This window comes from Acipenser ruthenus, chromosome 31, assembly GCF_902713425.1.
Source record: "Acipenser ruthenus chromosome 31, fAciRut3.2 maternal haplotype, whole genome shotgun sequence".
Classification (NCBI taxonomy): Eukaryota; Metazoa; Chordata; class Actinopteri; order Acipenseriformes; family Acipenseridae; genus Acipenser; species Acipenser ruthenus.
The window spans coordinates 11,011,366-11,028,540 of record NC_081219.1 but is presented as its reverse complement, the minus strand read 5'-3'; the positions used below and the strand labels follow the sequence as shown (position 1 = coordinate 11,028,540).

Below are 17,175 nucleotides of genomic sequence, written 5' to 3'. Positions count from 1 at the left end.
TGCCCCTGTGAGTAATGATTGGCTGCCTTCCATGAAACATGAGCCGCCCTCGTCACGTGACAAGCGTGCATAACCCCCCCCCTTTAGCTGTCAACATGGCTACCTCCTGAGGGTTAAGGTCTGCAAAAAAAATCCCTGATTGGACACAAATATAATTCCTGAGATAGGTTCTGCAAAGAAAAGGTAAGGTAACGCTTTTTTGTTACCAACAAACGATGGTGTGGTTTTATTTTTTGTTCCTCGCTAGCAATCGATAGGTACCCTAGTTGTACGCTGTGTCTAAATTCTAAATATGTAATCGTAAAATCAACTGAACGGTTTAGTTTTAAGGCCGGGGTCAGTGATCAATAAGAGAAGCAAAATGAATGCTGTAAAACGTGGCTGTAAAGTTACCGCATTGAGTTGCTTTTACAGCTGTCTGAATGTGTATTTACATGTTAATATCGCTGATAGATGATCATTGTGTAAACATTAATGTAGTGTAATACCGTAGATGCAAACACGCACATTGTAGCAATCACCACTGTGAAACATTTGTAAGTTGTTTTACTTTAGTGGAGTCGACGTTTTTCATTTTCAGTGAATTTCAGCTGCAGAAAGCATACACCATTATTAAAAAGTCTCGGTAATGTGTGAGGTTACTGTAGAAGAAACACGCGATCTGTATGTAATACGAGTACATTTGTGGCGTGTTCTGGTACATTTAGTGAACAGAGTAGCTTGTTTAATGCATAGTTATAAAATGAATTAGATATTAGTAACGTCATATATTATTAGTATGTATTTCTTAGCCGACGTCCTTATCCAGGGCGACTTACAATTGTTGAAAGATATCACATTATTTTTACATACAATTACCCATTTATACAGTTGGGTTTTTACTGGAGCAATCTAGGTAAAGTACCTTGCTCAAGGCTACAGCAGCAGTGTCCCCCACCTGGGATTGAACCCACGACCCTCCGGTCAAGAGTCCAGAGCGGTGTAGGGTTGCAGTAAGCATGGGTTACTCTATATCAATTAGCTGGGGAAAATATATAATTAGTATAAAGGAATCTCTCAATGATAAACCAGGTACTCCATTAAAGTACCAGAAACTGGTAATGGGGACTGGTGACACTATACATTCTGAATTGTATACAGGGCTGAATCTAATATATTCATTTTTTTTGTTTGTTTTTTACAGATATTGTAAAATGGAGCAGAATCTGAAGACTATGTAAATACTAAATTGCTGGTGGAATTAAAATAGTGTAAAAGAAACAACTGTGTTGGATTAAAAAAAAACAAGTTATGAATACTGCTGTGAGGGAAGTGAACGCTGCGATCATGCTGACAAACCCAGTGCTTGTGGAATCTCTGGTGGTTTTCAGCATTGTGCTGTGTGTCCATTCTGTGATCTGGAATCAACTCTCTTGGTGCACCATAGCCTTGGCCATTCAAGCCTTCTACGTCCAGCACAAGTGGGATCGTTTACTGAAGTCTGGCGGGGCGGTGTTTCAGTTCAGGCCCTCGGCCAACAGTGGTATATTGCCAGCTTGCATGGTTATGCCTCTGATTGGAATGGCTGTGAAAGAACGTTGCCAGGACTCTGGCAATGTGTTCTTTGAGCGTTTTTCCCTTGTGGTCACAGCGACAGGCATGGCTCTTGCCCTTTTCCTCTCTTTGATAGCCCTCGGCATTACCAGACCGGTGCCCACTAACACCTGTTTCATTTCAGGCATCGCTAGCAGTGCTGTTCTGTACACCATAAAGCAAATCCTGACAGTCTCGGAAGTCGTTGAAGTGCTGGAGGTCCTTCTGATCTTTGTCTACCTCAGTCTGATCCTCTTGTACCTGCTGCCTCGCTGTTTTACTCCGGGGGAAGCGTTGATCATTGTGGGAGGCATTAGTTTTGTCATCAACCAGCTCATCAAACGCTCTTTGAATGCCTCAGAGGCAAAAGGAGACCCTGTTAACTACTTCCTGTTGGTGGCAGTAGTGGGATCACTCCTCCTGGGAATCTTCTTTTCCCTGCTCTTCTGCTTCATGGAATCAGAAACCTGGGTTTCCTCACTCTTTTTTCACATGATGACAGCCGTTCTAGGCTTGGGGATCATCCTGCCGTGGCTAGCTCTTCTCATCCACAGACATCCCATCATGTGGTTGCTTGATTTCATGCTCCACAGCCAGACCAGGATCTACTTGTTGGGCTACTGGGTTTTCCTGGCAGCGTTGGCTTCCGTGATCGTCCTGCACCAGAACTCCAAGAGGTCATCCATGTCCAAGAAACACCAGGCATCCACGCTGGTGAGGAAGTATTTCCATTTGATTGTGGTGGCCACGTACGTCCCTGGCTTGATCTACGACCGGCAGCTCCTCCACGTGGCCTCAGTGGGTTGTTTGGTGGTTTTCATGCTCCTGGAGTATGTCCGGTATTTCCGTATCAGACCCACAGGCCAGCTGCTCCGGCAGCTGCTGACTCTCTTTCTGGACGAACGTGACTCTGGCCCCCTGATCCTCACACACATCTACCTCCTCCTTGGGGTGTCCCTTCCCATTTGGCTGTTCCCTGGACCCTGCACCCCCAAAGGGACCCTCCCTGGTGCAGGTGCGCTGGTACCTTACGCAGGGGTACTCGCAGTGGGGGTTGGGGACACTGTGGCATCTGTTTTCGGTAGCACCCTTGGGGAGATCCGCTGGCCTGGGACCAAGAAGACCGTGGAGGGAACGGCCACTTCCATCTTTGCTCAGATCATCGCTGTTGCTTTGTTGCTGATCTTTGACGGCACTGTTAACTTGAACACAAGTTACAGCTGGATCGTGGGGTCAATAACACTAGTTTCCTTACTGGAAGCCTACACATCCCAGATAGACAACCTGATGTTACCTCTTTACCTTTTCGTACTACTGATGATATGAACACAGTGTGGAATGAAATCCTATTAGTAAGAAGTCATGCTAGTACTGTATCCACTTTCAAGAACTATGTTCAGGTAATGTTTCAATTAATTTACCATCTGGCAGTATTTTAGGGGCTCAGAACCATTATGAATTTTGTTCCCTGTTGTAAAATATATTTTAATTATGAAATTATCAACCCCGTGAGTTTTAACTTTTGCCCAGCTTTGAATACTAGCAAATGGATATATTTGCAAACATTACAAGAGGAAGAAAACCCAAATTAACACATTTGAATTATTTGTTGATTTATGTATAAATAATGTTTACAGAAATTCTAAAAGGTAAATAGCGATTGATTGTGCATTCGTTAGTGGTTCTAGCAATTTATTATTATTATTATTATTATTATTATTATTATTATTATAATGTGATGTTACCACCCAAAGTGGATACAGTACTTTTAAAAATGCACTATTCTTTCATACTCCTTTTTTGTACACTGCATATCTAAAGGATCAACAAGGAAGACTAGAGGACAAGGACTGCCTGCAGTGTAATGCCCTGGTTTTACAATGAGAATCATGACAAAACGGTTAAGGTATAATTGCGGTGTCTCTCCATTCAGTGGTAAATGTGTAACAACCAAGGATTTCTGATTTTCATATTTTTGATTTACCAGACTTTATTTCCACGTCTTTCTTGCCACTATAAATGAACTTCCTGTCGTAGTGCCTAGATACTATTTCCTGCACATGGAAAGTCCCTCCATTAGATTTATAGTGTTGTGCAGGATAAGTGAAATTAAACTGTGAGCTGCAGTGAAAACAAAGTCTGGAAAACAAATATATACAGCTGAAATGCAAGACAAATCCTTGGTAATGATGCTTTTACTAGATGTCATTGGTATTCGACAAGTGACGTGATCCCTTTAATATTGTGTACGTGTTTTAATTTTCTCTGGGTAGGCTTCATTCCCAAGGGGGTCCCAGTACCTGGAAGCCTTTGGCTACTGAAATATTAAACAGGTTATTGGATTTCTCAATTTGTTTTCCCATGTTGCTTCCTGAGTTTCTTTTGGCTCTTATTGTTCACTTCAGATAATAACCAACAGAAAGTCAAACGAGTGCATTAGACAGCATTTAAAAGCCAGCTAAGCCCAGCCGGTGCCACTTAGACGTACTTAGGTCACGACAACAACAAATTGATACTGTATGTACTGTAGTGGTACTGAGTTTAAGTTCAGCAATCCTGCCACTAGGTGGTACCACTCTACAAGTCAAACAATAAACTTGACTGATCTTTAGAAGTCAGCCAATTCTTTAATGCGGTCCTTAATTTCAAGGGAGAATGCACACAGCTCTTTCTTTGCAATGCACAGTATTGAACGCTGTAAAGAACGCTTGGTTTGTGTGCTGTTCTGTTGCACTGGATACTAGACTGGCCTGAATCGGGCAGTTCTAGCAACATACATAATGAAGGAAATGTAGGTTTCATCAAAGGGAGTGGAATAATGGATTTTAGAAGATTCCTGGCATGTGGTACTAATTTAAAATCACATGTTTTTTGCACTTAAGATGTGATGACATTAAGATGTGAGTAGATTGCTCCCAAGTGGTGCATCCAGTAAATGTACTCTGCATGATTATTATTATTAGTTTATTTTGCAGACACCTTTATCCAAGGCGATTTACAGACTAGGGTGTGTGAACTATGCATCAGCTGCAGAGTCACTTACAGCAACGTCTCACCTGAAAGACGGAGCACAAGGAGTGATTTGCTCAGGGTCACACAGTGAGTAAGTGAGTGAGAAGGGATTTGAACTGGTGACCTCCTGGTTACAAGCCCGTTTTTTTAACCACTGGACCACACAGCCTGCTGTAGTTTGGCGATCGCCAGTTCAGATCCAAGCTATGACACTGACAATGGCCGGGAGTTCCCAGGGGGCGGCGCACAGTTGGCCAAGCACTGTCCGGGCGGGGTGGGTTAGGTCGGTTGGGGAATCCTTGGCTCTGGTCTGGAGTCAGTGGATAGACCACAAATCCACCTCAAGTCCTCGGCTATCCAGGGTAATTTAGCTAGCCTAAATTAAAGGGATTTGTAATTTACGTAAAAGCAGGAAATCTTGCATGCATCTTATGAACGCTCCATCAAATAAAATACAGTAGTGTTGGCTGGATTTCTTGCTAACAGAACTTCGTTTAGCATGGTACGGTACAGTATGCGCAGTCAGTTACTGTATGTTTCATTAATTCTTTGTGGTTTATTTATAAGAGCTCAACAGTGCTTACTCTTAGAGTTAGTTTAGATAACTGCTTGGCAACACTAATGCATGCCACCACAGCGTGTAATAATATATCTGTGTAATGATTTTTATAAGGAACATATTTCTGTAAGTGTGATTGTACAGCTTGATAAAGCTGATTTTTATATCTTTGTTTTCTATTATTGTTTTGGAATGATGGGGACTGATTTTTCTATTCTGGGTTTCAAAAATAATTATGATAGCCAAGCATGAAATATCGTAATCACAATTGCTTGACATCAGAGCCCCTATAGAAATACATATACAGAAGTCAAAGGGGGAAGGAGGAGGTGTAGTGATATCATTTATTGTAGATTGGGCGAACAAACTAGTAAGGGCCAAGTTTACTAAGTATTTAGTCCAGTTCTTTTTAATTTCCACCATTGGTTTCTAAATGGAAAAACTGGTGATGTATGCGAGCGACGTACATGCCTCCCCACCTCTACAAATACAAAAATAAAATCCCCATGACCTCCACCCCCCATATAAAGTTTGATATATAGACAGACAGACTCTTTGTAAGTACAGATTACTAAAGAATGCCCTCGGCAAGATTCATTACAATTGGACAAGCAGTTATGTAGATCTATGTAAAAACTGTGTGTCATAAATACATCTGCCAGCAGTGAGAAGGATATAATTGGCTAATCAGAGGCTCCTGTGTATGATGGATTTATAACAGTCCATCCCCTTCAGAACAAAATGGTGCAAACCCTGCACTGGACTAAATGCTTAGAGTCTGTCCCAGACTTAGTGATCCTTGAGACCCTAAAACTGTTAATGCGGCCGGCAGTGGGTTCTAAGGAAACGCTAAAGGTCAAAAATAATAAGGAATTCTCAGACTCTTTGAAACATGCAAAGACAGTAAGCAAACATGATCTTTATTAAAAGTGTTTATACAGGACATTGTGGAATAACCGTTTGTATGTTGCAGTTTTAAGTGCCTGTAATACTTGGGGGGATAATGTCATACATTGTGGCTCAGGGTGGATTCATTGACACTGCTTCTCATTGGCTTTCGAATATGAATTGTTGTTTTTGTTTGGTTTTTGTATATTTTGCCTTTTTTTGTGAAACTTTGTTCGAGTAACGTGTGTAATAGGGTACCTGTCACTGGTTTGGCTGTCATATTCAGAGTCTGTCATAACAGAGATGGAAATAAGACTCCAAGTACATAGAAGCCGTTTTAGAATGTTAGCTGGCTATGAGCTTGATACCTGTATCAGTGCATTAGTACACAGTCATGTTTAAAAGTGTACTGTACTAACTTGCTCTCTAAAAGCAATAGCTGTTTTCTGAGCTGTTGTTGATAACAGCTGCACTCTTACTCAGGGTACCTATTAATAAAATCATGCTGTTTGTCCAGTAGTGATACCTGCAACCTCCAGCCTGCTCTTGATATGAGGTCCAAACCACATTATTCCTGCTCAGTAGAGGGACACTGCAGCAGAACTGGTAACATAATCTGTAGTGTCTTTCACTGCTGTACATATTGACTGAGCAATTCTGTTTTCCTCCCTGTGTCGACGGAGAACCTTGGTGGTGTTTTGTTTCTCCTTTTGTTTTTACTGTATGCATTTTCTGAATGGCATGTTAAGTATTTATACTACTGAACTGAACTTTCTTTTTGCTGCCTCCTCCCCAAAATGTACAGTGGGTCACGAATGGAAAAACAAGGGTCTGTGATGACAAATAAATGACAAGATTTATACATTCTGACTAACAATGTTGTCCTTAATGCATCATCTAAAACAAAACACAGTATTTTCTGCATCTTGTAAAGGAATGATGATGCGTTTCCAAAATTGCTGTTCAAAGAGCTAATTTACTGCAATGTTGAAGTGGATAGACCGCAGCAGTGCGCTCTGGGTATGACGTGAGCTGGATCCAGAACAGTTCCTGCCTGCGACGGCTAGTGTTTATCAAAATCTTGTGTAAGAAAACCTTTCTTCTGCTGATAACGAGGCAAAACCGCAGTCTATTTGAGGAAGCACAGACACCAGCTGACCCAATATTTAACTGTTCTTTAATCATCGGGTAAACTTGGTACAATGAGATGAACCTCGATAAACATGGCGGGCAGGGATGGCATCTTCAGAGATGTTTCAAAGAAAAACATTTTACAAGCTGTTACTCAGTTTGACTATACTGATGTCAAATGGAATTGTAAGATAAAATGAATGTACACAAAGTGAAGCAGTTCATGTTTATTTCACTTTCAATGGGCAAGAGATCGATGTACACAGAAAACAAAGATTAAAAAATCTATAGTCGGTATAGAAAAGTTACATTTAATTAGAATAATAATAATAATGGACATTGGGCAAATATAAAACACATATGTATAGCACGGTGGTGTAAGTCTGCACTCAACCTTGCTCTCCAATTATTTGTGTGTATGACAAGGTGGGATATTATGAACCCAATATTTCTGTCCCCCTGCTCTGTTTGTATGAGCAAGCCTGACTAAAACCTTTTTTAAAATCAGAATAATGTCAAAGTTTAAACTGCAAAGGGTCAATGATTTAAATAACAGGAGTGGTGGTTCCACGATGCTGAATAGGAACTGCACTGCTTTCGCTGTAACCGCTGGGAAGGTGTTGGAAAGCTTTAGGTGTAGAGGGAAGGGAAAGGGAGCTCCTGGGTTGGCTGTAACCTGGGGGGAAAAAAGACAGTTAGAATTGTATTCAGTACACACGTATCATTCTATAACATAGGTATTTAGGTATTCTTTCAGAAAATACTTGTAACACATATGTTGGTCCTCACATTGTACACATGTTGCTTAAAACTGAGCTTTATACAGCAGATATAAAACAGCGTGTAATACCAAAGCGGTGGTTCTGCGTTTTTACAGTACAGTATCTTCCCGCTATGACCTTTTTGGTTGCCCACATCACCATCACAAAACCTGTGACCTTTAAAAGCAGACGGACTCTCTATTCCTTTGCCATCTCCCAAGCCCCCCAGCCCTCACCAGTTCTCCGCACTCCAGCGTGTGTTTTCAGACTCCATGATGTGGAAGGTGTAGACGTGCCGGGAGTGATTGGAGGAGTTCATTGCGCTGCGATGGACCACTTCCCCGTGGATCAGGATCAGGCTACCTGCACAGACACACAGAGAGAGCTAAGGAGACCGAATTCGACAACTAGCACAGCAAAGGTATAGCGTGTAGAAAAGAGGGGTGATCATCGTTTAATTTCCAGTGGGATGCATAGAAGCAACACAGAACATTTTTGAACAATGTCAGACTTGAAAAAACACTACACAGACTGTACTTCACAAGGTTCCTTTTTATTAGAAGCTGCACTCATCCAGTGGGGTCTCAGGTAGACCCCAGGTCTCCAGGTGCTTACCTTTCTTTACCGGAGCCGTGACAAACTTCTCATCTGCATAGGTTCTCTCTGAGCCGATGAACTGCGTGCGAGGGAAGGTACCTTCAGGAGTGCGGACCATCCGCCGGGTAATCCCAGCTAGTGAGAAAGAGATGGCTTCAATCAGATTGAAATGACATTCAGGGTCAATCCCTGCTTTTCAATTCCAATTCCTTTTTAAAATTCCAATTCTAATTCTGATTCCCTTTGACTCAATTCCAACACATCACTGATCAAAACTGCAATTAGCAGTATTGGGTTAAAATGACTTAAATCAAAGTCACTGTTAGTCAATTAAATGGGCTTCAAATGAAAGCAGTTGAACAATCATTATGTCTCTAAAATATCAATTCCAATTGCATTAAAAAACATGACTTGACCCCTTCCCAGATTACATTTAAAATTAGCTTTACTGTTTAATGATCTAACTATATACTTATTTACCAATATATTCAAAAAAATATAGCATAACATGCTGTGTATGCTGCAATCTGATTTTTACCCCACTGGCCATAGGTGTACTTAAGATTTAATGATTGAGTGTTTGAAGTTTTATAACATTTAAACACTTCCCTATGGTAAATAATTCAGCAATGGATTCCCAACTTGACCACGTAAAGGTGAATCCACTCCTACAGCAAGGTGTCGAGCAGCACAGTGAGAAGGGCGAGGCGTGTTTGCTGGGTGTCTTACTTTTGTGAGACCCTGGGATGAACCACAGGCAGCCGTTCTCCTCGGTGGCATCTTCCAGAGCGATCCAGACTCCCATCACCCTGCCCAGGGGCTCAGTGTACAGGAACGTGGCATCCTGGTGAGGGGTCACTAAGGGAGGCCGAGAGAACATATTTACTCAACCAGAGCTTCCAATGACACTTTATAACCTGCAGGGGGTGCTGTTCTGCATTGGTAAAGAGCCATTTATAAAAAAAAAAAAAAGTTAAGGGATTTTTAATGGCCCTCTTAGACCAGTTCTGACCAGCACACACCAGTTTGGTTATCCACTGTTGCACGATAACTGCAGGTTATTCCATTAAGGCATTACTAATGAACCTAACATTCTTTACCCTTTACTGATGACAAAGAAAGGAAGTACAACATATTATTGGAATTGACTGCTTTTCAGTTAGAAGTCTTTGAATTGGCTGGTTGATAAATCAGTTTTAATAGATGTTCACTGAAGAGTACAGAAGCAGATTTCTTACCTTCACCACCAATTCCAGGTTGCTGAAATGAAGACAAAACTTTTTATGTGGAAGCCGCTTCTTCAGCTTTCAAGTTCTGAACATGGCATTTGTCCAAATAACTGGGTCTGGGCCTTACTGAAAGATAGACTAAAATAACTCATTTTTTAACTCAAGTCAAGTCTTGGCTTGTGCCAAACCCTCTGAATTTGTGGGGTCAAACTCTTTAGCTTTGTATCCCAGGTGCGGGAGCCTGCACCCCCTTCAGGGTGTACATTTTGATACTGTGGCCCCCAAATAGACCTCAGAGTGCACTGCACTGATTCTCAGTCAATGAGTTTATAGGTAATCACATACCTTAAAGATGTACATGCTCTGAACCACCACTGGCTGCTTGAAGTCCAGCTTCCTGGATAATTCCTGTGAAGATAAGGGTCAAGGTTTGCACGCAAGCACTGGAGGTTATTACGAAACAGCCAGCATTGTGTGGTCACCATGGCAACCACAAGAGGGCATTTTCATCATCTTCTCTAGACATATTTAAATAAACTTTGTCTTTGTTACCTTATCTTAGTGCTCTCAAAGTGTTAGTTTTATAAACACGTTTATTTTAGCACTACTATTTACTTGAACTTATTACTTTTAGTTTTACAGAGGATTGATGATCGAGTGTTTAAAGCTTGATAGATTTACCCCTGTTACGTTACTGAAAACAGAGTATGCCAAAAAAAAAAAAAATTTGACCCTTGAAAATAATAAGCTTTTGAAGCGAGAACAAGTTATTTTTACTGGAGGTTCTCACTGTTTTGTGGTTATGAAAAAAAATATGAATTTAGTGTTTTCATGTTTAGCTACATATCCTGCTTACCTGGACTTTTGGAGAATGTGTGACATTTTTAAAAACAGGCTCAGAGGCATGAAGTGCTGTGAATAAATATTTTTAAAAACCATCAGCGATGCAAGCATGTATTTCAATATACATTTGTTTGTGTATTTTGGTTGAAAAATCTATTACTTTCATTTTAGGATTCTTCTAACTGAAAAAAAAATCCTTCCACAGAAGTGAAAACTACAGTATGAATTTGTTACAAAAGGATTCATCAAATTGGGCAAAAAACAAATCCTTTGTTTTGCTAAATGAATGCTTCTTGCAATTCAATATGGGTTGGAAAACGACAAAGAAGACGGTAGAGTGTATTAGGAAGGCAAAATCAAGATGCCCATTAGGTTTGTAGTCTAAAGCAAGCAAGTGAAGAGAACACACGATCACATGGCTATAACTGCAATAAAACAGGGCTTTATACTGTAAAACTTCAAATAATTGCCGGGTCTCAAATAATCACCTGTCTCCATTACGTGCCGGGTCTGCTGGCAAATACTGTAAAATAAAAACTAGAGGCGTTTAATTGAAGTTTTACGGTAGCTGATTCCATCCTGTTATCCAATGAAATCTTTTCATTTAAAGAGTTTAATCACCAGGGTACTATTTCCAGTCTGTTCAATGTTGCATTCCTCTGTAACAGCCTTTTGATCTCAAGTACAGAGCCAGTATGGAAAAGAGCTTGCACATTTTTAAATGGGTTGTTGCTGCCTGGTTTGAACAGCACAAGGCAAAAAACAGATCAAAGTTTATTGAACCTTTCTGGGTCATTGAACCACCTCACTCTTTTAATAATTGGCTACATTTCATTCATATATATATATATATATATATATATATATATATATATATATATATATATATATATATAGACACAAGGTTTAGATCATGCCAGGCAAAGCATTAGCAAACAGACAGCCTTCATTTGTGTAAGCATATACAGTGCAAAACAGAAAGTATGCAATCGTAGGTTACCATCGCCTATATATCTGAGTAACTATGGAATGTCTGTACCAAGTGTCCTCACAATTAGATGAGCAGTTCTCTGGATATTTCTGTGTAAGAGAGACATACGCCAGGCATATGAAACCCAGTCTCTGTAGTGTCAATGCCCTAACAATGAAAAGAAGGCATTACAAATAGAGCAAATAGGGGGATTTATAGGAGCAGCCCCTTGACTAGCATTTACATACTGAATCTAAATCACCTTGTACTTACCATGTCCTATTTTATTCACAGAACGCTCTCTTGGCACCAGAAAGTCGCCTATAAGAGACACCAGAAACATACTGTATTACAATGCCAGCAATGCAACTGTCCAGTAAGCAGCATCTAGATTTGATTGTTTCTTAAAATGAATGGTCATGCAGAAAGTAAATTCATTAGTTCGTTATATTATACAAAGATCATTGCTATAATACATTTGTATATTTTGTATTTGAGAGAATATAATACAAATGCCTTCTTACAGTAATGTAAGGCACATCTCATTGATTAAATCATTTGTCCAGGAGTTCAAATATATATTTTTGTATGGCTAAATCATTAATCTAATGGATAATCTTGGGTATATAGTCCACTGCTTTTGACCAACATTTTGTAAAAAGATTTGGTTTGTCACTGCCACCCTGTCCTATTGTTTCTAATCGTATCCCTTCTATCAGGTGATTCCACTGTTCTGCAACAGAGGGGGAGGTTTTAATTATTTCCAGTGACACACAGTTACTTAGCCAATGTGCTGGATGAAAGTCTTACCCTTTCTTTGTATTTAGGTAAATCCAGGTTAGATGTCCGTCCCAATATTAATAGTGACGGTCTTTCTAGAATCTTGTATTCTATCATTGTTAAGGTGGTCATGCCTGATAAGAGTCTGTGTGTGTTTTTTTTTTCAGTTGAATATGAGCCTTCTCTTGTGGTACAGGAACCAGATCAAATACTATGCACTTTAAAGGATTAGTTTTTGTTTGAGTTCCGGTATATACTTGCATATAGTAAGTGATATCTAAAGAATAATCATCTCGGGACTGCTATTTGACCACATGAATTGTGAAAGTGGTCTTGTAATACTGAGCTCAAGATCTTTGTTTTATGTTTTTTGTAAATGGCCTTTTTTAGGTTGAACATCCATCCCTCACATCACTGATCACTGCCCAATACACTCTTTTGCAGGCAGTATGAAAGGTATCCATCTCCATCGAACGGCTTCTAAACTCAACATACAGCTAGAAACTTGGTCCGTTGCTTTTCAAATGCCATACGAAAGAGAGCGAGACAGTATCCCTGGTGCTCAGTAATGCACCTTCCCATCGACACTTCCGATTGGGGCTTTTCGTTTCTATTCCAGTCTTCGGCATGTTCTGCTTGAGTGACATGTGCTTACCCTGACTGTCAAAAACTCCTTTCTCGAAGAAGAAGCGGACCTTGTCTCCACTTGACATGAAATAATCTGCGCTGCCCTTCAGAGAAAGAGATAGATTTTACAATTCAACACAATACAAATGCAGTCTAGTCCCTCTTGTAAGCTCTTTCTGGGCTTAAAAAAAATAAACAAACACCACTGCTTACCTGCATCTGTCATTTAAGGAAAGCGTGAAAAGAAAAAATAATTATCAAAAGGATAAAGCAAAAAGGGTTCAAATCAATCACAATAAATCTGTGCTGAGGAGGAGAAAACGTCAGGATAAATAAGGCTACCAAACAAGAATGTGTCCTGTACACATAGTCTTCTTGTAAAGTTGATATATAAAGCACACTTCAGTTCCATCTCCTCACCCCTATTTACAAGGCAAATAGATTTTAATCAGGTATCTATTCACACTTTTACTGTGTGTGACAATGCTTTCAACAGGTTAACCACGATAGTTATTATTATTATTTATTTCTTAGCAGACGCCCTTAGCCAGGGTGACTTACAATTGTTACAAGATATCACATTATTTTTACAATTACAATTGTTACAAGATATCACATTATTTTTTACACATTATTTTACATACAATTACCCATTTATACAGTTGGGTTTTTACTGGAGCGATCTAGGTAAAGTACCTTGCTCAAGGGTACCCCCACTTGGGATTGAATCCACGACCCTCTGGTCAAGAGTCCAAAGACCTAACCACTACTCCACACTGCTGCCCTTACATACCGCTGAGCAGAGCAGACAACTCTTTGAAACAGTGAAAATACCTGTTAATAGGGTGTAAGTAAAGAACAGCTTTCTACAGTATACTGCAGTATATACCATAGTAAATTATAGATAACTATACTGTTTTTAGAGGACAGTATCGTTTTTATTTTTAACTGCACTGATTTGCTGACCAAAAGTGGTCTTTAAAAAGGCATGTTGGCCACAGAGCGATTGCACTGTATTAGGGAATATAGGGATATGCTACAAATGAATCAGTCATGCGAGGGCCAATCCATTTATCAAAGTGTGCGCTGGTTTTGTCTAATCGGTACCTGTATCACACAGCTACGTTATCAGCGAATCACATAAACATTGCACCTGGGTCTTAAGCTGCTCCTCTTGTTCAGTGGAGAACTCTGTTCGGCAATGCAGCGGCACGTCCATTCTCTCCACGATCACCGCCATCCGCTCCCGCAAGGCATCGCACTCCTCTGGGCTAAAGAACCCTTCCAGCACCAGGTACCCATCCTGCCGGTACTGTCGCACAAACAACAGCAACAACTTCGATTTATACAGAGCCTTATCATGTGCAGACCTGCATATCTCAAGGCGCTTTACACAGTTAAAAAAAAATACAATATCTAAAAGAGAGATTAGGGTTAGGACTCAGTTACCCTTGTGCACATGCCAGCAAGGAACAGCGTTAGCCTACTCGTTGAATCTCTAATAATAATAATAATAATAATAATAATAATAATAATAATAATAATAATAATAATAAATAAATAAATAAATAAATAAATAAACATACTAAGCAATGTAACTAGAAATACTTGCAAATTCTAAACACAACATTTAAAAAATGTGTTGTGTGTAAACATTTCACAACCCGTATGATATTCCAAACATGCATGTAGTATAGTCAGATTTGAGTTCATGCACAAAAACATTTACCTGTATGGTCAAACAAGCAGAATCATTTTTAAAGCATAGTTTACTTACTCTACTTTCCTTGAACTTTGAATTTATAAAGAACGTTCACTATTAGGCAATAGGTTCAGACTGTGTACGCATGAGTTACGCTGACCCCTCACTTCTTGGGCAGTAAGCGCATCGCTTTCGTACTTCACTTGTAGAATGTTTATCTGCTTCGCCCCTATTAATATATAGCGTGCCTGTTCTACAATAATGAGTGAGAGGTGAAGGGAACGTGTATCAGCGCTGTGCTGAGGTGTCAGCGCTTTACAATTAGATGTAATAATTGGAACAGTTCTTATTTTTAGACCCATATATCAGAAATCAAGTAAATAAAATATGCTAAACTTTATTTAACAGATAAAACTCAATCGCAACAAACAAATAAAGGGTACCTGTGGCCTTACACAAATCTTTATTTTTGCAAGCAGATGCACGTTCTGTTGAGTGTATGGGGAAACGGGAACGGCATGGGGGTGAGGGTATAATAGCGACCCCTCACGTCTAAATATAGCACTACACCCTTGCCAAAAAGTGTAATTAAACACCTACAGAATACGGGACTGGTTTTATGGCGTTCCATTTAACTGGTTTAAAGTCATTGGGTTGCAAGTTTGTATTTTACAGTGCTATTGTATACGAGTTTGTAAATGGGAGAGGAATTAAATACATTTTGTCAACCTGTTTTGCAAACTGTTTACATTTGATATTGCAATTGCACTCGATGGCGTTGCAACATTGGAAACAATTAAAGTCATGTAATTAATTACAGGGACCAATGCACGAGACTGCCATAGTGAATCTGCCTGTGACGGCTACCAAGACACCGCGCAATAACTAAAACGATGCGCAAATTAGAACAGCGACTCACCTTCTGAATTTGTTCGTCCGTTATAAAAGCCATCGCCGCAGAAATCTATTGTTTTTCTTTTAAATCAGCGGCGTGAATGAGATTGTGTTTTTCCTCCGCTTTCTAAACTCTGGTGTGGTGGAGCCAGATAGCAGCATGTGATTTAAACCAGTTTAACGCGATGATCTCAAAAATGACCCCGGCGACTTCAAAGGCAAACCGATAAAGAGCTTTCACGCCCACCTGGCCCCTGCAACTCTCATCTGAGCTCGTTTGTGAAATAAATACATTATAAACAACAGTACCGTAATTCAACAGAGTGTGTTCCAAATCGTCTTTACCGTGCTTGTTTCCATAACCACCAAGCACAGACTTAGGATATGAAATGTCTGCAGCATTCTAGCATGTAAACCATTATGGACAACTACAGAATAACAAATAAATAATAAAATAATATAGTTTGTTTTTACCTAATGAAGAGATCTAATTCTCCTAAATGCAAACTGACACTTTTTTTTTTTTTTTAAATCCAGGTAAAGCTGTTTGGTTTGAGAAAACAGACCATTAATATTGATTGTTCCTCGATACAAAACATATTACTGTATGCCTTTTACTTAACCACGGACTTGAAGTGATGCTGCAGTTCACTACAATAAAGTAACATTTTACCTTGAAATATAATTGGTGTCCACTTCCCAGTGCTTCATACTTCATCATTGTGTGAACTCTTCTTCACCAGAGAGCGCACACTGTTAATAGTCCAGTTTGTTTAGGTTTCCCATGGGGGTAGTATATGTGACAAAAAAATATTTGCTAACACCTGCAGTAGTGGGAGTTTACAAATTAAAAACATACACTGCTCCAAACGTATAAAGGAGGTGCATGTTTTAAGTGTGAGCTGGTTTTGAAGTAAGTTTTGAACACTTGAAGTGATTAGATAGCAGGAAGCAGCCCCAACTGTCCATCTGTGTCTTTAAAATATCTGCACAATAAAAATAAATACAGTTAAGTAAATAATAAATTAAAAAAAGAGACACCAGTGCTAATAAATACATGGATTTTAAAACGTTGGTAGGCACTCTTACATATTTACAAAAACATAGATTTTTATTCCACTACCACGAAAGAGCACATTTCCTAACAGTTCTAGTTTAGAGATATGTTTGGTATTTTCCTCATGTAGAGTAAAAAAACATTCTGCACTACTGATCTGCTGTCTCCAGTTCATCTGGAATGGTTCCCTGCGTTTGCTTGTGGCATGGATCGGAACAGCATATACTCAATGTATAACACAGACAAAACACACATACAAAAGGAACAATTACAAGAGTCGGGCGTTTACATGTTTTAGTTTATTATAATTTAATATCAGAAACTTAAAAAAGGGGGAAAGGATTTATAAAACGGGGCATTCTCTCATAGACGATGATTGTATTGTAGGGTTTATTTAGGCTCTTGCTTAAAACTGCACAGTAAGAACTGGCACAAAACCATTCTGCATTGCTTGATAATGTCCTTTAAATCATCCAGTGATCCCTTTAGATAGTTTTGGCAACATAATTAAAAAAATAAATGCAATACAGTACAGTATGTAGTTAAAAATAAT

At 39.5% G+C, this 17,175-nt stretch overlaps 2 protein-coding genes across 3 annotated transcripts; one reads left to right on the top strand and one right to left on the bottom strand.

Moving 5' to 3' along the window:
* Positions 1–64: 64 nt before the first annotated feature.
* LOC117396947 (dolichol kinase-like) lies at positions 65–6,895 on the top strand. The gene is made up of 2 exons (XM_033995366.3): positions 65–183; positions 1,184–6,895. The coding sequence occupies exon 2, from the start codon at positions 1,291–1,293 to the stop codon at positions 2,896–2,898; it is 1,608 nt and encodes a 535-aa protein (XP_033851257.3). The 5' UTR covers positions 65–183; positions 1,184–1,290; the 3' UTR covers positions 2,899–6,895.
* A 479-nt stretch (positions 6,896–7,374) lies between these two features.
* Positions 7,375–15,784, bottom strand: LOC117396952 (phytanoyl-CoA dioxygenase domain-containing protein 1-like). Of its 2 annotated transcripts, none has more exons than XM_033995375.3 (11): positions 15,591–15,784; positions 14,123–14,281; positions 12,998–13,073; positions 11,836–11,883; positions 10,606–10,661; positions 10,095–10,157; positions 9,759–9,780; positions 9,250–9,378; positions 8,539–8,655; positions 8,160–8,286; positions 7,375–7,838 (listed from the first exon to the last, which is right to left on the bottom strand). In XM_033995375.3, exons 1-11 carry the CDS (start codon positions 15,621–15,623, stop codon positions 7,793–7,795), a joined length of 876 nt encoding a protein of 291 aa, XP_033851266.3. In that variant the 5' UTR covers positions 15,624–15,784; the 3' UTR covers positions 7,375–7,792. The 2 variants fall into 2 exon arrangements, with proteins under 2 accessions (XP_033851266.3, XP_058861566.1); XM_059005583.1 differs by lacking the exon at positions 15,591–15,784 and adding an exon at positions 14,747–14,836.
* Between the last annotated feature and the right edge of the window lie 1,391 nt (positions 15,785–17,175).

What these genes read in the sequence shown, in the direction of transcription:
- LOC117396952 (XM_033995375.3), bottom strand. Translation starts at nt 15,623, where the DNA reads ATGGCTTTTATAACGGACGAACAAATTCAGAAG. An exon ending in CACATTCTCCAAAAGTCCAG is followed by an intron (nt 10,158 to 10,605) that starts GTAAGCAGGATA and finishes TTATCTTCACAG; the next exon opens with GAATTATCCAGGAAGCTGGA. An exon ending in CACGGCTCCGGTAAAGAAAG is followed by an intron (nt 8,287 to 8,538) that starts GTAAGCACCTGG and finishes GTGTCTGTGCAG; the next exon opens with GTAGCCTGATCCTGATCCAC.
- LOC117396947 (XM_033995366.3), top strand. Translation starts at nt 1,291, where the DNA reads ATGAATACTGCTGTGAGGGAAGTGAACGCTGCGATCATGCTGACAAAC.